Raw genomic sequence first — 22,858 nt, 5'->3', positions numbered from 1 at the left:
GAGACCGAAACTGTATCCCAGAGATAGGGTCGACCACGTGTCACATCAGAAAGAGTGAACCGTTATTTGGCTGTAAGAGCACGACAGTACCGCCTAGGTAGTGCACTGCAACTGACATCTAACGTCGCAGCATCCTCTGGACGTGTTGTATCGAGGCGAACGATGTACAGAAGGCTTCAGCAGAGTGGCCACTATTGTTGGAGACCTGCTGTCTCTTTACCTCTGGCGTGTCTTCACCAAAGGGAACGTCTAGAGTAGAACCATCAAACTGCCATGTGGACGGTCGAACGGTGGACCAATGTTCTTTCCCAGATGAGTCAAAATTTTGTCTGGAGAGTGATTCTAGACGGATTCGCACCTGGAGGGCACACGATTTCGGGACCACAAACATTGTGGAAAGAGACCGATATCGAGGAGGATCCCTAATGGTGTGGGCAAGGGTTATGTTCACCCGTCGAACATCCCTTCATCAAATTTTGCAGATGACTCAGCAAGATTTAACTGCTGTCAGGTACCGTGAGGAGATCTTGGAACCTCATTTGCGGTTGTTGCGAGGTGCTGTGGGCCCAGACTTCGTATTGATGGACGATAATGCTCGACCTCATACAGAACGAATGGTTGATGTTTTTTGGAAACGGAAGATATTGCACGCATGGCGTGGAGTGCTCCTGATTTGAATCCCATAGGGTATATCTGGGATGCACTAGGGAGACGGGTTGCATCACGTTAGCATCCACCAACCACGCTCCAAGACTTGTGAGCAACTCTGCAGGAAGAATAGGCGTTATTGCCTCAACATGAGACTGATGACATCATTCACAATATGTCGCGTAGCTGTCAGGCCTATATTAGTGCCAGAGGTCATCACACCCCATACTGAGCACATTAACCTGTTGCCAGAATGTGTGCGCAAATCCGTTAAGAACATTTTTCTGTACCGTTATGCATGTAACAGTTGATTAAGATTTGTATTCTTTACATTGTTTCTTCTTTACTATCTTTATACTGTTTTGTGGTAAAATAAACCAAATCTTGCAAAATTTCCATTTGTTACTTTAATTTTGGACACCAGTGTACTTTAGTATATTCTGGTATTTGGTACATCTACTTGGGAAACGAGTGTGACGAGACTGCGCACCAGGGGATGGCCTGATGATAGTTCTGTGTACCAAATAGCCAGTAGGCAAAACAAATAAACTGCGACTATAGAGTAAAACAAACTTTTTCAGTACTCAGTTCTAAGAGTTGGCCACTGAAGTAATTTTGACTCTGAAGATTTGGGACACACTGTGTGCTTGTCTGTTCGATGTCGTATTTTCAACGTGCAGCTGAGGGTGGGTGTTGTGTTGCAGCGTGGCGGTGAGCGCGATGGGTGTGCTGGTTGCGGCTGGCACCGTGGTGGATCTACTGCTGCAGAGGCGGCGGCGGGCGCGCTCCAGAGAGCCAGGTATGTGGACAACTACTTGCTACACGTGTGCCACGTGCCACTGCAATGTTTTGAATGTTGTGTTTATTAACCAGTGGACATGTTGGGAGGCCATTTTAGATTGGGTACTTACTAACTGTAATGTATTTAGATGATGAAATGAAATAAATTCTGACATAGCGCTTAATTGGGTATTAAAATGAATTAAATGGCAACAAGGCAAAGTATGTGCTAGACCGGGCCTCGAACACGTATTTCCCGCTTTACGCGAGTGGTCACCTTAACCGCTTCGGCTATCGGAGCACGCTCTCCGTCCGACCCAAATTCTAACTTGTAGCGCACTACTTACGCAGCATCCCCTGGCCAACATACTCATTGCTCGTCGCATCACGCCGGATTTCCGCCAGGTATATAAATACGTGAATACGGCTTGACGGCCATTAAGGCCATTTCAGTGCGGTTTCAATCTCTCTTCTGAAGTCTTGCGGGAATCCAGCGTGATGTGGCCAGCAATGGGTATGGTGGACATGGGCGCTACGTAACTAGTGTTCAACAAGTTGGAAATTTGGGCCGGACGGAAAGCGTACTCAGATAACTGGCATGGTACATCAGCGTGTTCGGTCGGGGAGAATATATGGAGCAGGAGGGAAGATTGAACACGCATCTCCCCCTTCACAGTCCAACACCGTAACTACATACCACCACGACGAAGCAGCTATTGAAAATTGCTAAATGTGGCACATCTTGAGCTGGACCGTTCACTGTTTCTATTTTGCTTCTTTTTTCACAGTTCAGTACACCTTCTTCCTGTTTTTATGCTTGATCTGTGTTCAGCTTTTGACAGGATATCCACTGGGCCGTCTAACCATTAAATCTGAGGGGGGTGCGATGGGGAGTATCCTCGTTGGTCAGGACATCAGCTTATAAAAGTTCACCAAATCGAACAAACTCACTCCTGAGAAACAGCGCCCTTATATTTGCATAACATCAACATGACAGAAATTGAAACTTCCTGACACATTAAAACTATGTGCAGGACCGAGACTCGAAGTCGGGACCTTTGCCTTTCGCGGGCAAGTGCTCTACCAACTGAGCTCCCCAAGCGCAATCCGTCCTCACAGCTTCAATTCTGCCCGTACCTCGTCTCCTACCTTCCAAACTTCACAGAAGCTCTTCTGAGAACCTGCGCAGAAGAGCGTCTGTGAAGTTTGGAGGGTAGGAGACGAGGTACTGGCAGAATTCAAGGTGTTAGGACGGGTGGGGTCGAGTAGCTCAGTTGGTCGCAGTTCGGCGCTAGCGGCCGTGCGAAGCGGAGGTCCGATACTTCCGCCTGTGCGGCGTGCGCGAGTGTTTGTTTACTTGTCGACTTAGTCTGCGCGCGGGCTAGTAACAACGATCATGGCGAACAAGTACAGGAAAACTACTTTACGATTCAATTTCTGCAAAGACTACGAACGACCAAAGGCTTTAGCAGTGGAACGATTCATTCGAGAGGAAGTCAAGATACCGCCAAACGATATTGTCGGAATTCACCTGTCCATCATTAGTCCCATGGTGCATGTTAAGATGGTAAATGACGCGGCGTGTGAGAGAATTCTACAGGCTACAAAAGCAGGTCTCAGATTTTGCCATACTGACGGGAATGTCGGCACGGTAACTGTAGAACATACTGGTCTGGGTATACGGACAATACGAGTTTTTGAGGTGCCGTTTGAGCTCCCGGCTGAAGAAGTTATCGAGGCTTTTAAGCCATACGGCACGGTACATGGTCACACGGCAGAACGCTGGACACAATTCGCCACGTACCCCGTTCTTAACGGAGTACGACAGATCACTATTGATCTTCAGAAGCATGTACCGTCCTATCTGACAATTGGTGGTTGTCGGGCGGTGGTGATTTACGATGGTCAACCACGTACATGTTCTGGCTGTGGCCAGGAGGGACACCTCAGGTCGAACTGTATGCAACGGCGGATTACGCAACTGCCTTCAGATGTGCCGGAGCCGTCGCCAGAGATGACAGTACTACCGATCACCTATGCCAAAGCCCTCACTGCGTCTGCTGATGACCGAAAGGACACAGCCCGGTGGAAGATCAAGATGGCACTCTCCGAAACCTTGTCTCAGACGTCGGGATGACAGAGGATGCTGCTCCATCGAGCATACAATCTACAGCGACAATATCAGATGAGACCGAACTCCCACCAAGCACACCGATAGTACACGAAGCAGTTCCAACCACCACGGATGCTGTTCCGTCTGGAACGCACTCTGAGACGACAACATTAGTTTCGACCGAACTCCCGCCAAGTACAACGGTGGGACTCGAAACACTTCCAGTTCCTACGGATGCTTTTCTGTCGGGCAGCCGTGATTCCCTACAATCTGAGGACACGGAAGGAAGATCACGCAAACAACGTTCCCTGAAAAGGAGGAAACGGCGTCGTCGCACGATATCTCCTAGGGATGACTCCCCTTGCCCCGACGACGATGTGCCTGTGGACCAAGACGACACAGCAGCCTCTACGAAACAGGATGAGGCAATGGGAACTGTTCGATCAGACCCACAGCGGTCTGTCACATTGACGGTACCGGGACGTGGTGATGCTGAAGAGGAATCACAGCCAGTTGGCTCTCCAGACGCAGGTACTATGGCTATGGGCACGAATATATCACAGCCTGAAAAGATGTGGTATGACGACATTGAGGAGGCGCCGGACGTCATACAGAGGCAGCTGGCACTCACGAAGACGGCCTAATAATTGCTGAAGGTGAAGGGAGAGGGGCGAGAGAACGTCTTCTAACTCAGCCCCCAGGGCCGATGCAGGGAGATGTTGTTGCGCCTCGACAGAGTAGGATTCAACGCCATGCGAACCGTATTGCGACGTTAAATATAAATGACGTGCGTTCACCTGCCAAAATACACCTACTGAAGGAAACGATTTGGGCATCTGATGTGGATACTGCTTTTCTGCATGAAGTCCACATAGCTGCACTCCCATACATCGCAGGCTATCAATCCTATTCGTCACATGGAGATCACAATGGGAGTGGGGTGGCAGCTTACGTGCAAGATGGCTTCCCAGTGGAAAACGTGTCTTATCTTCCGTCGGCCAGGGGAATGGCTTTCACGACGTTTGGGATACGCATCATCAATCTTTATGCACCGTCGGGCAATAATCGGCGGCGGGAAAGGGCGCGATTTTATGCAGAAGACATTGCTCCACTATTCAATGGACGTTATGAATGTGTAATAATTGGTGGAGATATCAACTGTGTTCTCAGCCAGAAAGACCAATGGCCGCAAGCAAACATCAGCCAGGAGTTGCGAATCGTTGTCAACGACCTTGTACTTAGTGACACGTGGGAATTACGGCATGGAGATGCACCGGGATACACCTATGTGACAAGTCATTCGGCGAGCAGATTAAATCGCATTTATATCTCACGGGCTCATGCAAATAATGTCCAGGACGCGGGACGCTGGCCATTGGCATTTTCCGATCACAGCGCTTACATCTGTACGGTGCTTCTTCCCCGTAGAGAGGTGTGGAACAGTAAGGCCCCGTGGAAACTAAACATTCAACATCTACATGATCCTGAATGCCGTCAATGGATCCTTGAGACATGGACGATGTGCGAGCGAAGGGTTGGAAGGTATGTGACGAAGCTTGATTGGTGGCTGACTTGTGCTAAACCGGCGCTTCGCCACACGTTCATCTCATATAGCAGGGAGATGGCAGAATGGCGCCGCCGTACGACCGACTTTTATTTTGCAGCACTGCGCGACCTGGATGATGGTCCGACGGGACAGGACATCTGGATCGAACGCAAAAGGATAAAAGCTAAACTAGTGGCTCTAGCTCGGAAACATCTTCAGGGAACCATGGTGCGCGCCAGATGTCACGATACGATAATGCACGAGATTTCTTCCATGCACCACGTCGTGAATGAACGAAAACACCGACGACGTGTTTTGGTACGGGAATTAATTACCCGCGAAGACCGAAGAGTGACGTGTCAAGCGGACATTGTCTCTGCATTCGTCGACCATTACCAACACATCTATCGGGAAGAAGCAGCAACTGTCGATGACCTCGACCGTATAGCCACGCATGTCTCCCGTACACTGACGGTAGAAGCCGCGGAAACCTTACTGGAAGCCATTAGCTGTGAGGAAGTACATGATGCGATCGCACACGGTGCGTTGAATCGGTCCCCAGGCATTGATGGGCTTCCTGCTGTATTTAATCGAGAATTTCGCAACGAAATAGCACCGCGATGGACGGAAATGTACAGCGAGATGTTAAATTCCGATGCGCCTATTCCACCGGCTTTTATGGAAGGCCTCCTGGTGCCAATGCATAAACCGAAGCCAGGAATTACGGTCAGACATTATCGCCCCATCACCCTGCTTAATGCCGACTATAAGATCTTTGCACGGCTGTTAGCGTCCCGATGTCGTATGTTAATTTGTAGCGTTCTCTCTCCAGAACAGACGACACCGGGTAGATCGGTGAATGTGCAAACAGCTACTGGCGAATGCCGTGATGTGATAGCGCTGGCGGAGGAGTGCCGGCTTAAAGCAGCGATGGTGGCGGTTGATTTTGACAATGCTTTTGATAATGTGCGCCACAACTATCTGTACGCTGTACTGGAACAAATGGGATTTCCAGACCGTTTTACTGGTCTGATTAGAAGGTTTTATCGGGGCGCACAATCCTTGGTACAGGTTAATGGGCGTATAGCAGGGCCCATTCAAATTCGACGATCCATTCGCCAGGGCTGCCCTCTTTCGATGCTGCTGTTCGCGATAGCGTTGGAACCATTAATTGGGAGGCTAACCAATTCTCTTTCTGGGATAGAACTACGGGGCTACACCTTCAAATGTCGTGCCTATGCGGACGACCTCCTGCTGCTCGTTCGTTCTGAGGAAGAGGTGAAGACGGTTCTTGAACTGTTGTTGGACCACAGTGTGACGGCGGGTAGTGCAGTGAACATTAACAAATCGGCGGCAATGCCGGTTGGAAGGGGCCTTACGCCGGAAGAAATCAGTCCGTTTCCTTATGTGCAACGATTCCGCTATCTCGGCATAGACTTTACCTCAACTATAAAACATACTGCGGCAGTTAACTACCGACGTATTTTACAGACAACACGTACCATGGCCCGACAACATCTCCTACGGCACCTTGATCCTTTGCAGCGAGTCGAGTATCTGAACACTTATGTGGTTTCTCGAATGGTGCATATTTCGCAGATCCTGCCCCTACCACTCACGCTCGGACGTCGACTTCAATCAGCACTAGGCTATTTTGTGATGATTGGATCGCCCCTCAACGTGCGATCGAAACGCTCACACTCCCTACGGACAAGGGGGGACTTGGACTTACGAATGTTCACTGCCGATCGACGGCGCTCCTTCTAGCCACGATGTACAAGCAATGGCGTAGCGGACGCGATTCCCTTACATCCCGCCTACTGGATCTCCTGGTTCCAGCGTCCCTCACACCTCCGGTGGCGGTGGGCAACATTACGTCACATTTTGCGCATGTCTCAACATTTATCGTGGAACTTAGTTATGTCAGAGACGAGCTTCTGCGCACGAGACCGCCATGCGCGAAGGATTTTTATGTTTGGCTGCTACGACGGGTAAGTCGTAATGTCATTGAACTCGAACACCCCAGGTTGCATTGGCCGAAGATTTGGAGACACGTGCACCAAAAATTCCTTCCTACCTTCGTTCGGGCACTGTGGTTCTCTGTCGCCTGTGGCAAGTTCAACACCAACCAACGGCTGCATGCAATTGGACTAGTGGACACTCCACTATGCCCGAAATGTCACCAAGTGGATGACGACCATCACCGCTTAACTTGTATCGCGTTGGAGGACGTCTGGCTCCTAGGAAGACAGATGGTGGCTTGCTACCTCCGTGTGACCCCGCAACATATTACCCCTGCTTCCTTCCTACATCCGGAGAGTGACTTCTTTCCGGCGACTAAATCACAGTCGATCATCTGGGTCAAAGGTTGGACGATCGCGTACCTCTATGGGGATGCTGCCAAGTCGCGACTCGACTTTTGGTATTTCTTGAAGCAAGCCCACAATGAGGTTCATAGATGGTCACACTATCGGAAAACCTTTGCCAACTATCTTCAGGCAGTCTTCCTTGAGCCACCACGCAGTTGGGATGTGCCGGGTGCAGTCGGTGTGCACATTTGACAGCTGATAATGAACCTCACGCTTCTCTCACCACTCAGTATGTAATGCACATACTATACGATGAAATGAGCTACATGTTCCTTCTAACATAGTGATCTTTATTGAAAATAAATAAATAAATAAATAAAAACAACATCCCTGTTCCTTTAAATTTGTGATTTGTTTTAAAATGATTTTTTTTCTTTTTTGTGTGCACAAGATGCATTTCATTTAGTGTTTGTGAACTGCCTAATTCTGTATCCAAATAAAAAAAAAAGTTGGTAGAGCACTTGCCTGCGAAGGGCGAAGGGCAAAAGTCCCGAGTTCGAGTCTCGGTGCGGACACAGTTTTAATCTGTCAGGAAGTTTCATATCAGGCCACACTCCGCTACAGAGTGAAAATCTCATTCTGATGGCAGAAATTATTTCCATAAATTTCATAGGAAGCTCGCACAACCTTTTAGAAAACGTGAAGGTGGAAAAAAAGTGTATACAGCAAAACTCGTGTCGCCTACCGCTCCACCATCGGTGCCAGAAGGTAGTTCTTTAACCAACTACGCTATGCTAAGGCTCTGCTTACAGTGACCTCGTAGTTATGTTAGTCTTGTAAATGCTTTAATCGCCGAAATGTTATTGACATTAATTATAACAAATCCTAACAAGAACAACACGCTTTCATGGATCTTCAATCGGTCGCCTCCTTAAAACGGTTTACTCTCACAACACGCGAATTATAACGCGAAAATAGATTCAGACGAAAGTTCTTAACCACCAATATTACGTTTCCCATCATTTTATTACCAATAACGATTCTTTCTCGAGACATTCAATGTGCTGGTGCTTAGAAACAGCATATATTCATAGGGAGCCGGTCGCTGTGGCCGAGCGGTTCTAGCCGCTTCAGTCCGGAACCGCGCTGCTGCTACGGTCGCAGGTTCGAATCCTGCTTAGGGCATGGAAGTGTGTGATGTCCTTAGATTAGTTAGGTTTAAGTAGCTCTAAGTTCTAGGGGACTGATGACCTTAGATGTTAAGTCCCATAATGCTCAGAGCCATTTGAACCATTATTCATAGGGCGTAACGTATAACATAAAACGTAACGGATATGATCTCCTATTGAACAAGACAAATATGACATGGCGTCTTGCTTTCTGCTTGTGACTTTGAGAGCGCTCTTACTTAATACTTACGTAGCACGTTGTTGAAATATCGCAGAACTTATTCTGTGTTTCAAGTGACAAAATGGCCTCTTAACAAGAAATAGCAGGAAGTGACGTCACAGTATTCGTAAAGTGCCACGTCAACTCGTCTGGTATGCCGACGGCTTAGGCGCGAACACCGCTTCTCTCGAGTAGCGAACTGACGCTCTTTTGTGGCACATTGGCAGCGTACAGAGCTATGATTCGAGTTACTCAGTCATGCGTTTAACAACTTTTCGCCTCAAAGAATTCCGAAGAAGAATAAAAAATAAGCTCACGATTCCACGATTCACATGGGAGCAGAAATGTTCTTTTCGGATGATGCAAGCATCATAATTAAATGTAATAGAGATACAACAGCAGAAAAAAATATAAATGGAACATTCACAAAAATCACTCTATTTAGAAAAAAGAAACACCGTTCACTGAATCCTGCAAAATGTATGATATATCAACATAAACGTCAACAGCACACAATGGAAAGGAAATACGTGAAAGTGAATGCTGAAAATTCATGGCCGTTCTTATTCATCAGACCTTGAACTGGAAATTACACACTGTGGGTCTTCTCAAGCGATAGAGTTCAACAACATTCGTTCAATATGTAATTGCTTATTTTGGTGATGAAAGTCTCAGAAAGTGTAATATCTTTTTTTTATCCACAGCTCTTGTTGAAAATGTGGTTCTTCTTTAAAATAATTTCAGACCCTCAAATATTTCTAGTCTGGCTTCAAGCGTACGTTTAAAATGCGTCAGGTATAGAGCTCGAATTGGATAGGCTTTTGTTTATTCTCCTTCAACTTCCAAACGTGACAGTTGAGAGTGAATGCTTTAAAAAAGTTCTCTGCTCTTGATAAGTAGATATGATTGAAAGCCACATATACCTTAGTCGGAAAAGTAATTAATCAACTCCGTACAACTGAATTGGAAGAGCTGACACTATTCACAAAGGATATCAGGTTGTCATTGCATTGCGCAGTAAATATTGAAATTATTTCGTGTCGTCAATTTCCTCGTCCTGCAACACAAATTTCATTTCATTTGGGTGCTTTCTTCCGCTTACATCAGTTCTCTTATGTAAAGGTGAAATTCCAGACACGAGCTCACTGATGTAGAAGTTATTACTAAGAATTATTTCATAGCGCTGCACTTTAAAATACAAATGTAATAAGCAGCTTTTTTGTTCGCAGAGGTGATCGAGTGTAATGGAAACCATCTTAGCTACACAGCGAGTGGACCACCAGAAGCTAAAGAGCCACCGGTTAAAAAAGAGGTGAACACAAGGCAAGGTAAGCACGGAATATCTTCTGAGTAAATTCATGATGCTAATTTTCCTACAGAATGTCTGAAACATTTCTGCTTTTATGTAAATAAAGCGATAAAATTCAAATTAACTATTGAACTCATATGAGGCTGAAACCGCTTTCATCTGCTGTATCCATCCAAATTCAACACGAGCTAGAATTATTACAAGTACGTAAATTGATGGGGATCACTGCTGTCAGCTGCAGCGGGGACATGACGCGGGATCAGCAGCGACGAGTGAAAATATCTACCGGACCTGGAGTCGAACCTGAAATCTCCTGCTGACTTATCAGATGCGTTCACCGTTGCGCTGTCCGGGGCACAGCGTTATCGCAACTGCACGGATTATCTCGGCATGCCTCACGGCCGATCCACATTTCCATCGAGCGCCATCTATCAGCAGTCCCTGTCCATTGACTCCATGTTCGCTACTCTGAGATACCCACAGGAGGTCGAATGAATTAGCCGAATGGTAAGGAAATCGGGAGATGTAATTTAGGTATACAGGGTGCTCCATTGATCGTGACGTGGCCAAATATCTAACGAAATAAGCGTGAAACGAAAAAACTACAAAGAACGAAACTTGTCCAGCTTGAAGGGGGAAGTCAGATAGCCCTATGGTTGGTCCGCTAGATGGTGCTGCCATAGGTCAAACGGATATCAACTGCGTTTTTTAAAAATAGGAATCCGCATTTTTGACTGGCTCTGAGCACTATGGGACTTAACATCTATGGTCATCAGTCCCCTAGAACTTAGAACTGCTTAAACCTGACTAACCTAAGGACATCACACACATCCATGTCCGAGGCAGGACTCGAACCTGCGACCGTAGGAGTCGCGCGGTTCTGGATTGAGCGCCTAGAACCGCTAGACCACCGCGGTCAACCCGCATTTTTATTACATATTATTGTAGTACGTAAAGAAATATGAATGTTTTAGCTGGACCACTTTTTTCGCTTTGTGATAGATGGCGCTGTAATAGTCACAAACATATGGCTCACAGTGTTAGACGAACAGTTGGTAACAGGTAGGTTTTTTAAATTGAAATACAGAACGTAGGTACGTTTGAACATTTTTTTTTCGGTTGTTCCAATGTGATACATGTACCTTTGTGAACTTATCATTTCTGAGAACGCATGCTGTTACAGCGTGATTACATGTAAATACCACATTAATGCAATACATGCTCAAAATGATGTCCGTCAACCTCAACGCATTTGGCAATACGTGTAACGACATTTCTCTCAACAGCGAGTAGTTCGCCTTCCGTAATGTTTGCACATGCATTGACTATGCGCTGACGCATGTTGTCAGGCGTTGTCGGTGGATCACGATAGCACATGTCCTTCAACTTTCCCCACAGAAAGAAATCCGGGGACGTCAGATCTGGTGAACGTGCGGGCCATGGTATGGCGCTTCGACGACCAATTCACCTGTCATGAAATATGCTATTCAATACCGTTTCAACCGCACGCGAACTATGTGCCGGACATCCATCATGTTGGAAGTGCATCGCCATTCTGTCATGCAGTGAAACATCTTGTAGTAACATCGGTAGAACATTACGCAGGAAATCAGCATACATTGCACCATTTATATTACCATCGATAAAATGGTGGCCAATTATCCTTCCTCCCATAGTGCCCCACCCTACGTTATCCCGCCAAGGTCGCCGATGTTCCACTTGTCGCAGCGATCGTGGATTTTCCGTTGCCCATTAGTGCAAATTTATTGTTGGTGAATGACTCTTCGTCTCCAAATAGAACACGTGCAAAAAATCTGTCATCGTCCCGCAATTTCTCTTGTGCCCAGTGGCAGAACTGTACACGACGTTTAAAGTCGACGCCATGCAATTCCCGGTGCATAGAAACATGGTACGGGTGCAATCGATGTCGATAGAGCATTCTCAACATCGACGTTTTTGAGATTCCCGATTCTCGGGGCAATTTGTCTGCTACTGATGTGCTGATTAGCGGCTACAGCAGTTAAAACACCTACTTGTTGCAGGTCGTGGTTGACGTTTCACATCTGTTCCTTACGTAACGTTTCCTTAAATAACGTAACTATCCGGCGAACGGTCCGGACATTTGGGTGATGTCGTCCAGGATACCGAGCAGCATACATAGCACACGCTCGTTGGGCATTTTGATCACAATAGCCATACATCAACACGATATTGCTAAACGGTTCATTTTAACACGGGTAATGTATCACGAAGCAAATACAGTCCGCACTGTCGGAATGTTACGTGATACCACATACTTATACATTTGTGACTATTACAGCGCCATCTATCACAAAGCGAAGAAAGTGGTCCAACTAAAACATTCATATTTCTTTATGTACTACGCGAATATGTAATAAAAATGGGGGTTCCTATTTTAAACAAAACGGAGTTGATATCCGTTTGACCTATGGCAGCGCCATCTAGTGGGCCAACCATAACGCCATCTGTTTCCCCCTTCAAGCTAGACGAGTTTCGTTCTTTGTAGTTTTTTCGTTTGATGCTTATTTCGTGAGATATTTGGCCCGGTGACTATCAATGGACCACGCTGTATACAGACAAACAAATGATTAGTTTCAGAAAAATTTGATGATTTATTCAGGAGATAGAGCTTCACAAACTGAGTAAGTCAACAGGGCGTCGGGCCACCTCTGGACCTTACGCAAGAAGTTATTCGACTAGGCATTCATTGACGGAGTTCTTGGACGTGCTCCTGAGGGATATAGTGTCAAAGTGTCGCGTTAGATCGTCAAAGCCTCGATATGGTTGGAGAGCCTTGTCTATAATGCTCCAAACGTTCTCAGTTGGGTAGAGATACAGGTACCTTGCTGGCCAAGGTAGGGTTTGGCGAGCACGAATACAAGCAATAGAAACTCCCGCATTGCGCAGGCGGGCATTATCTTGCAAAATGTAAGCCCAGGATGGCTTACGATAAACGGCCACAAAAATAGTGCCTAGGATATCGTTCACGTACGCCTTGCTTTAAGGGTGCCGCGAATGGCAAACGAGTTCTGCTATGAAATGATGTGGCACTCCAGGTAATCACTACTGGTTGTCCGGGTGTATGGCGAGCGACGGTCGTGTTGGTATCACACAGCTGTCCGAGGCGTCTGGTCATCGAGAGATCTTTTCTAAGCGTGAGTCATCACTGAAGACAATTATACTCCATTCAATGAGATTCCAGGCGGAAGACGAGTCTGGAGGCACCCCAGACAGCGGTGGGGTACAAACCTGACTGCCGCGCGCCATGGTCTGGGTTGCCACCACTTTTCATAGTAGGACCCCTTTGTTTGTTTTCCTTGGCACCCTTACAGCACACGATATTCTATGCTCCGTTTTGTTGCCGTTCATGGTAAGCCATTCTAGGCTTACTTTCCAGCAAGATAATGCCCTCCCGCACACGGCGTGAGTTCCTACTCCTTGTCTTCCTACTTGATACACCCTACCTTCGCCAGCAAGGTTGCTGGATCTCTTTCAAACCGAGAACGTTTGGAACATCATGAGTAAGACTTGCCAACCATCTCGAGATTTTGACGGCCTAACGCGCAAGTTGAACAGAATTTGGCACGATATCCCTCGGGAGGACGTCCAATAACTCTGTCAATCAATGCAAAGCTTGCATAAGGTCCACAGGTGCACCTATGTTTTACTGACTTGCTCAGTTTGTGGAGCTCTTTCTCCTGAATAACTTATCCAATTTTTCTGACATTGTAATAATTAGTTTGTCTCTACGCGTACATAAGATCTACCAATTTCAGCCCTATAAGGATAATTCCTTCGCGGTGCTTCGTTTTTTTGTGTCTTAGAGTGTACAACAGCTTTGCAAAAGGAACGTATGGTCTTGTAAGTTATCCAAAGCCAGTGAAAGCTGTGGAACGTGTGGAACAACAAACACCTTAACTTCACCATGTGAGTGTACTATTTACTCAACAATGTACTACATTACAGAATGTGTTCAAAATGACGACCACCGGCTGGACGTTGTGGCCGAGCGGTTCTAGGCGCTTCAGTCTGGAACCACGCGACTGCTACGGTCGCAGGTCCGAATCCTGCCTCGGGCATGGATGTGTTGATGTCCTTAGGTTAGTTAGGTTTAAGTAGTTCTAAGTTCTAGGGGACTGATGGCCAACAGTGCTCAGAGCCATTTGAACCAATTTGACGACCACCACAATTGATAAATGCATAATATCTTCGTAGATAATACTGGTGCACTATACTACATACACGAGGCATCGCACGAATCTCATCAGGCGCTGCAAGTATCCTGACAGGAAGTGTTTCTTCGTCGGCAATCGGTGTCACGTACATGAGGCTTCGGATGTGCCACTACAAAAAAATCAAGGGGGCGAGGTGGCCATGCAATTGGATATCTGTTTCCAAACCAGCCGCTGAGATATGACTCTGAATGCGCCACGTACTTGTACGGGAAAGTTTGTAGGTACTGCGTCAAACCATACTACACAAAACAGTACGTTATCTTCACTGAATTTTAGACGCGTATGAACTGATTGTCCTCGTTGTTCCTGGCAACCCAAAGCTTTCACTAGCTCTGGATTACTTTCAAGCCAAAAAGTTCCTATCCCGAAGTTTTGCATTTCGACTCTTCAATTTGCGTGCAACCTTCTGAATCACCGAGCGCGGTGGCGCAGTGGTTAGACACTGGACTGGCATTCGGGAGGACGACGGTTCAATCCCGCGTCCGGTCATCCTGATTTAGGTTTTCCGTGACTTCCCTAAATTGCTCCAGGCAAATGCTGGGATGGTTCCTTTCAAAGGGCACAACCGACTCCCTTCCCCGTCCTTCCCTAATCCGCTGAGACCGATGACCACGCTGTCTGGTCTCCTTCCCCAAACAACCCCCACCCCCCTTCTGAATCATTCAATATTTATTAGTGTGACACTTTTATAGGCCTGACAAGAAGTTAGTTATCACAGTTACATCTACATCTACGTCTAAATCTACGTGATTACTCTACTATTCACAATAAAGTGCCTGGCAGAGGGTTCAATGAATCACCTTCATGTTGTCTCTCTACCGTTCCACTCTCGAACGGCACGCGGGAAAAACGAGCACGTAAATTTTTCCGTGCTATCCCTGATTTCTCTTCTATCATCGTGATGATCATTTCTCCCTATGTAGGTGGTTGAAGTTTCATGAGAAGATCCCGTCGCAACGAAAAACGCCTTTGTTTTAATGATTGCCACCCAAATTCACGGATCATGTCTGTGACACTATCTCCCCTATTTCGCGATAATACAAAACGAGCTGCCCTTCTTTGTACTTTTTCGATGTCATCCGTCAGTCCCACCTTTTGCTGATCCCACACCGCACAGCAATACTCCAGACTAGGGCGGACAAGCGTGGTGTAAGCAGTCTCTTTGGTAGACCGGTTGCACCTTCTAAGTGTTCTGCCAATGAATCACAGTCTCTGGTTTGCTCTACCCACAATGTTATCTATGTGGTCGTTCCAATTTAGGTTAAAAATGGTTCAAATGGCTCTGAACACTATGGGACTTTAAGGCCAAGGTATGTTACTACCTTTGCTGACTGTCCCGTCCTCACAGAACGCCTCACGATATAACGCCAATACTGCATGTGTGATGTGTGCTGTTGCTCCATCTTATTGAAAATGTGCAGTCGTTCCTTTTGTATTGTTTCACAAATTGTTGGAACAATTTTCAGGCCAGTTTCATTTTAGGCATCCTGTAAAAAAGAAAGATCGAAATATTACCGGCTTCGGTAGCCGAAGTCGCTAATGCACGCCTATGCGGTGGCACTCGGCGCTTAGATAAACCGAGCGGATGACGTTTCCACTGCCCGTATTTGGCTAGCATGGGTAGGAGGAGTGGTAGTGTAAAGTTCCTGATCACCAGTCCTTGCAGTAATGTCCTGGATTAAATATCAAACCTCTCCGCAGTGTTTCATGTTGTGAGAGAGTGTGGCACTGGTATGATGATCTGTCTGTCGTTTGGGGACGTTAAGCGTGCCGAACACTCGACAGAAATAGCTTGTGTGCTGGCACCGGATTCCAAATTCTCCCTTCTCTCGTTCTCTTCGTAAAACGCAAAAATGACATAATGATTATAAAGAATCCGCCTCGACTGCAAATAGAAACCGGATGTTGCCCTAGGTTTCGGTTCGGATAGCCACGCCTTCTTCGGAACACACTAAAACTACAAACTGCCTAAAGAGGCATGGTCCAACATTAATACAGGCGTCCAAAAGGGCAAACGACTCCCATAAGATATAAAATAAACGGTACGTGTGTACCATGTCAATAGCTGTACTTAGCTCAAACGCCAGTAGCGTGCTTCCTCACCCCAGCCAACGTTCGGTGGCGCGAGTCGTTTGAGCTTTTGGGCCTCCTGTATTAATGTTGGACCATGCCTCTTTAGGCAGTTTGTTGTTTTAGTGTGTTCCGAAGAAGGCATGGTTATCCGCTCCGAAACCTAGGTCAACATCCGGTTTCTATTTGCAATCGATTCGGATTCTTTATAATCATTAAGTTATTCACGATTGCTGACGCGCTGCAATGTTAAAAGTTCGCAGAAATAAACTTCACTATTCAGGCATCCATGACACTCAACTACACTTCACAAATGGACATACAATACAACTCTCACATATCTCCAAGGAAAGGGGCAATGTATGCGGAGAAAGAACACACTTTTCGAGTGACTCTGAACTTACGCCTTTGGACATCCTACTCAACAATGCCTCGCGATATTTAATTTTTTTACCGAAATATTACAGTACTCCGGTGATATTCGCTGAAAATCATTTAACAACACAAAAAATAACACCCTTGTACATCTTTGGTGAACTGTTGTAAGGGTGGATTGTTGAATTTGGACTTATTACTAATAATAAGCGAAAAGCAAAGGTTATTACACAGTGCCACAGGCACATTACTCCCAGACCAAAACTTCATTTAAGACACAGCATTCATTACTCGGCCTCGTAACTTTCAAGTAGGGTTTTGTGGGATAGTTAGCGTCTATCTTCAAGCGTCTGCCAATAAAGGATTGTCGATAATTCTGTGATGTTTTCGCGTACGTCCAACAAGTCATTGACTGTTTGTACTGATCTTCTTTGTATAAGTCAACACGTGCTGTTAGGTCTATTTGGTAAAGTGTCAAACATTTGATCAGAGTTCTAGGATGGGTCGCAGAAATGTTTTTACGTGCGACTGAGTCCACAAATGGTAAGAAATGACTGACTCTATAGAGACGACGAAATAAAACTGGCCCGAAAAATATTTTATCCGCTTTAAGATAGAAAACCCAACATACATAACTTGCAGTCAGGGCAGAATATGTAAACTTTGTCGTTTACCTTAATGTGCATGGAATACGAGAGTTGGAACTTAAATGCCGGCCGGTGTGGCCGAGCGGTTCTAGGCGCTATAGTCAGGAAACGCCCGACCGCTCCGGTTACAGATTCGAATCCTGCCTCGTGCATGGATGTGTGTGATGTCCTTACGTTAGTTAGGTTTAAGTAGTTCTAAGTTCTAGGGGACTGATGACCTCAGAAGTTAAGTCCCGTAGTGCTCAGAGCCATTTGAAATATTTGGAACTTAACTAGTGGGAACTATTCATTCGCAACCGATACAAAAGAGTTACGTGTTTGCACCTGTTACTGTCCTTCAAAGTAGTTACCAGCGTTGTGTAGAACCAGTTGCCAGCGATGTGGAAGGCGTAGTATACCGTTAGCAGAGCCTGTTCTATTGATGGTGCGAATGGAGGGGCCTAAAGTTACGATGATTCTCGTGTACGACTGTGATGGTGTTATTCTAACACATTACGTTTCTCCACGGCAGACCGTCAGGCACAGTATTACTGTTTGTTTTTGAAGCATCACCTACGACCAGATTTGCGAAAGAAGCGGCGACACTTTCTGCGCAACCCACCCATCACTTTGCACTACAATGCGCTGCCACAAACAGCGCAAGCTGTGGCTGCTCTGTTCGGTCGATGGGACTGGGAAGTACTGTACCATCCACCATACTCCCCGGACTTAAGTCCTTGTGACTTTGATTTGATTCCAAAAATGAAGGAACCACTTCGTGGCAATCGCTTCAGAATTTTTCCAGAGATTCGACAGGTAGTAGACCGCTCCATGCGAACCACCAACAGAACAGGCTGTGCTAACGGTATACTACGCCTTCCACATCGCTGGCAACGGGTTCTACACAACGCTGGTGACCACTTTGAAGGACAGTAATGGGTGCAAATATGTAACTCTTTTGTATCGGTTGTGAATAAATGGCTCAAATGGCTCTTAGCACTATGGGATTTAACATCTGAGGTCATCATTCCCCTAGAACTTAGAACTACTTAGACCTAACTAACCTAAGGACATCACATACATCCATGCCCGAGGCAAGATTCGAAACTGCGACCGTAGTGGTCGCGCGATTCCAGACTGAAGCACCTAGAAACGCTCGGCCACACCGGCTGATGGTTGTCCACATTCGCAATTATGAAAACACTTAATGCTTGTGAAGACAGACTGAATATTTGTGGAAGTTTTTCAGAATATACTTTTTTATAAAAATGTTAAAATGTGTGTGAAATCTCCTGGGACTGAACTGCTGCCGGCCGGAGAGCCAGGCGGTTCTAGGCGCTACAGTCTGGAACCGCACGACCGCTACGGTCGCAGGTTCGAATCCTGCCTCGGGCATGGATGTGTGTGATGTCCTTAGGTTAGTTAGGTTTAAGTAGTTCTAAGTTCTAGGGAACTGATGACCTTAGAATTTAAGTCCCATAGTGCTCAGTGCGAGCCAAGGCAGAATATGTGTCTACCTTAAGGTGAATGAAATATTTTCAGGGCGTTTCATTTTGCTCACTCTATAGTTATGACTCCTTGTCATCGAAGTCATAGGATACTACATCTTTTGCCTTTTGTGATATGCACATTTTTACATTCCTAAACACTTTCAGCAAACCGCAATTTTTGTGTCACTTCGGGCTCTTACAATACAGTATTGCAGTGCCTGTGTTATTCCGATATCGTATTTATCCACCGACACCAGGAAAGAGTCTTTCAAGTAAAATGTCTCACTTGTACGGGAATATACATAATGGATGTAAGAGTACAGGCTGTAGACGCAGAGTTGACGATATATGAAATTTTATGTGTGGCTGTGAGTCGTACACGGGTAGTCAAACGATAAGGCGACCGCTCGCGATAAACGAGAAATCGGGGTTCGAGCCCCAGTCCGACACAAATTTTCTTACTAAATTAGAAATATATTAATACCTTCAGCTGCTGTCAGGCGTTGATATATACCAACGGGGACAAATGAAAATGTGTGGCCCGACGGGTTCAAATGGTTCAAATGGTTCTGAGCACTATGGGACTTAACATCTGAGGTCATCAGTCCCCTAGAACTTGGAACTACTTAAACCTAACTAACTAAGGACATCACACACATCCACACCCGAGGCAGGATTCGAACCTGCGACCGTAGCGGTCGCACGGTTCCAGACTGAAGCGCCTACAACCGCTCGGCCACACCGGCCGGCTGCCCCGACGGGGACTTGAACCCGGGATCTCCTACTTACATGGCAGACGCTCTATCCATCTGAGCCACCGAGGGCACAGAGAATAGCGCGACTGCAGGGACAATCTCGCGCACGCCTCCCGCGACACACACATTCTCACCCTGTATGTCCACACACTACATTCGTAGTGTCCCACCCTAGCGCACACACACTACTCGTGGGAGACATTCTTACCAGTCCCGTGAGAGTTCGGGGAATATGTGAGCATCTGCACAGAAGAAGAGCATGGCCTGTATGGCCAGAACTATATGCTTATATGGATGTGGTGTCTGTTCTTTCGGACATGCCCGAGAGAACAGACACCATATCAATATAAGTACAAATTTTCTTTGCCGTCTTTCCATTCCACGGCTGATGGTTGTCCAGATTCGCAATTGGGAAGACACTTGATGCTTGTGAAGACAGACTGAATATTTGTGGAAGTTTTTTCAGAATATACTGCGTTATAGGTAAGTGCGTCATCTGCAGAAAGCCTGAGGTTGTAATGTGGTGTGACTGCAGGGACGTGGCTCCGCCTGCTGCTGTGCTTCTCGCTGTGCACGAACATCGGCAAGCTGCTGGACGTGGGCTCCGGCAGCGACGCGCTCAGCTGCGTGCACGGCCTGCGCGTCTTCAGCCTGCTGTGGGTCATCGCAGGGCACACCTGCATGTTCGCCTTCCCCTTCGCGGGTGAGTACGCCGCCTCACTCTACTGCCACTGCTTGTCCTCACATTTCTTCGCAGCTTTGAACCTAACAGCTTTTTTATTTTTTTTTAAAGACAACCGAAGGCGTATGTTTTGCCGAGTTACATTAAGAGTACTATGACCGAGATCGCATCAGTGTTCTAGTTTATAGCGCTGCTGGTTGCTAATGTGTAAGTCCTGGGTTTGGTTCCCAGATGTTTCTTGGTCACAAGATCTGGGGCGGGGCCCATTCAGGTTTCTGAGAGCAAATAAAATACTGATTTAATAAATTAACAGAGAAACTGATATGTAAGCAGCCGAAGTGCCGTCTAATTGAAAGGTTATTCAGTTTAATATGGCCACTTCCTTGACTTTCATACGCTTATATGCCAAAGAAACTGGTATAGGCATTCCTATTGAAATACTGAGATATGTAAACTGGTAGAATACGGCACTGCGGTCGGCAACGTCTATATAAGACAACTAGTGTATGGCGCAGTTGTTAGATCGGTTACTGCTGCTACATTGGCAGGTTATCAAGATTTAAGTGAGTTTGAACGTGGCGTTATAGTCGGCGCACAAACGATGGGACACAGCATCTTCGTTGTGATGAAGAGGGGATTTTCCAGTAAGACAATTTCACGAGTGTACCGTGAATATCAGGAATCTGGCAAAACATCAAATCTCTGACATCGCTGTTGCCGGAAAATCCCTGCAAGAACGGGATCAACGACGGCTGAAGAGAATCGTTGAACGTGACAGAAGTGCAACCCTTCCGCAACTTCCTGCAGATTTCAATGCTGCACCATCAACAAATGTGAACGTGCGAAGCACCATCGATATGTGCTTTTGGAGCCGAAGGCCAAGTCATGTACCCTTGATGACTGCTCGACACAAAGCTTTACGCCTCGCCTGGACCAGTCATCACCGACATTGGACTGTCGATGACTGGAAACATGTTGACTGGTCGGACGAGTCTCGCTTTAGATTGTATCGAGCGGATGGACGTGTACGAGTATGGAGACAGTCGCACGAATTCATAGACCCTGCATATCAGCAGGGGACTGTTCAGGCTGGTGGAGGCTCTGTAATGGTGTTGGGCGTGTGTAGCTGGAGTGGTATGGGATCCCTGATACGTCTAGATACGACTCTGACAGGTGACACGTACGTAAGCATCCTTTCTGACCGCTTGCCTCCATTCTTGTCCATAGTGCATTCCGACGGACTTGGGCAATTCCATCAGGACAATGCGACACCCCACACGTCCAGAATTGCTACAGAATGGCTCCAGGAACAGTCTTCTGAGTTTAAACACTTCTGCTGGCCATCAAACTCCCCAGATATGAACATTATTGAGCATATCTGGTATGTCTTGCAATGTGCTGTTCAGAAGAGATCCCCAACCCTCTTACTCTTAGGAGTTATGGAAAAAAGCCCAGTAGGGTTCATGGTGTCAGTTCCCTCCAGCACTACTTCAGACATTGTACTGTATTGTTCTGTAAGTTAACTGGGAACCTAGAAACGACGGAGAGGCTCCGTCCCCGCCGCAGCCGCAGTGGTCCACAACCCCACGACGACTACCGCAGTCCACTTCACCCTTCCGCCGCCCCACACCAAACCCAGGGTTATTGTGCGGTTCGGCCCCCGGTGGATCCCCTCAGGGAACGTCTCACACCAGACGAGTGTAACCCCTATCTTTGCGTGCTGTACTCGTACGTGGAGAACTTGTTTGCGCAGCAGTTGCCGACATAGTGTAGTTGAGGCGGTATAAGGGGAACCAGCCCGCATTCGCCGAGGCAGATGGAAAACCGCCTAAAAACTATCCACAGACTGGCCGGCTCACCGGACCTGGACACAAATCCGCCGGGCGGATTCGTGACGGGGACCAGGTGCTTCTTCCCACTCCTGAAAGCCGTGCGTTAGACCGCTCGGCTAACCGGGAGGGCTTACTTCAGACATTATTCGAGTCCATGCCAAGTCGTGTTGCGGCAGTTCTGCGTGCTCACCGGGTCGCTACATTATATTAGGCAGGTGTACCAGTTTCTTTGGCTCTTCAGTGTACATAGTATCTACAATAATTTACAGATTAGAAATAACTTATTTCTTTTTATCTAAAAGGATAATCCCGCTAGACGTCTCTATACATACATTAGACGACAAAGTAATACCAAATAGTTAAACACCACATGTTACTGAAACTACTAAGCCTATAGTTTCGAACTTACTTCCAGGGATTGAATAACAACAAACGATGTGTAGTAATTAGATTACCAAGTAATTTCGTATTTAATGACGGTTTAAACTATAAATTCAACGTAAAACTATTTTCTCATTGAGGCTTTGAACTCCCTAGGTGCAGGCGAAATTGTTTATAAATTTTATTCTAAGATATCGTTACGAAATTGCTTAACAGTAATTTTATAAATACGGCGAATGTTTCGTAGAACTATGTCGCTGTGAGGCCGATTTCCTTCCTTTACGCAAGACTACACCA

At 46.5% G+C, this 22,858-nt stretch overlaps 1 protein-coding gene across 1 annotated transcript in view; it reads left to right on the top strand.

The window, feature by feature from the left end:
* Positions 1–22,858, top strand: part of LOC126298208 (nose resistant to fluoxetine protein 6-like) — a 205,204-nt gene that overhangs the window by 120,318 nt on the left and 62,028 nt on the right. The window contains exons 5-7 of the mRNA XM_049989512.1: positions 1,353–1,447; positions 10,015–10,113; positions 20,202–20,369. Of these exons, the coding sequence (XP_049845469.1) occupies positions 1,353–1,447; positions 10,015–10,113; positions 20,202–20,369 (362 nt within the window). The remainder of the gene's footprint in view (positions 1–1,352; positions 1,448–10,014; positions 10,114–20,201; positions 20,370–22,858) is intronic.

This window comes from Schistocerca gregaria, chromosome X (genome assembly GCF_023897955.1).
Source record: "Schistocerca gregaria isolate iqSchGreg1 chromosome X, iqSchGreg1.2, whole genome shotgun sequence".
In the NCBI taxonomy this organism is placed as follows: domain Eukaryota; kingdom Metazoa; phylum Arthropoda; class Insecta; order Orthoptera; family Acrididae; genus Schistocerca; species Schistocerca gregaria.
This window is presented reverse-complemented; position numbering and strand designations above follow the sequence as displayed.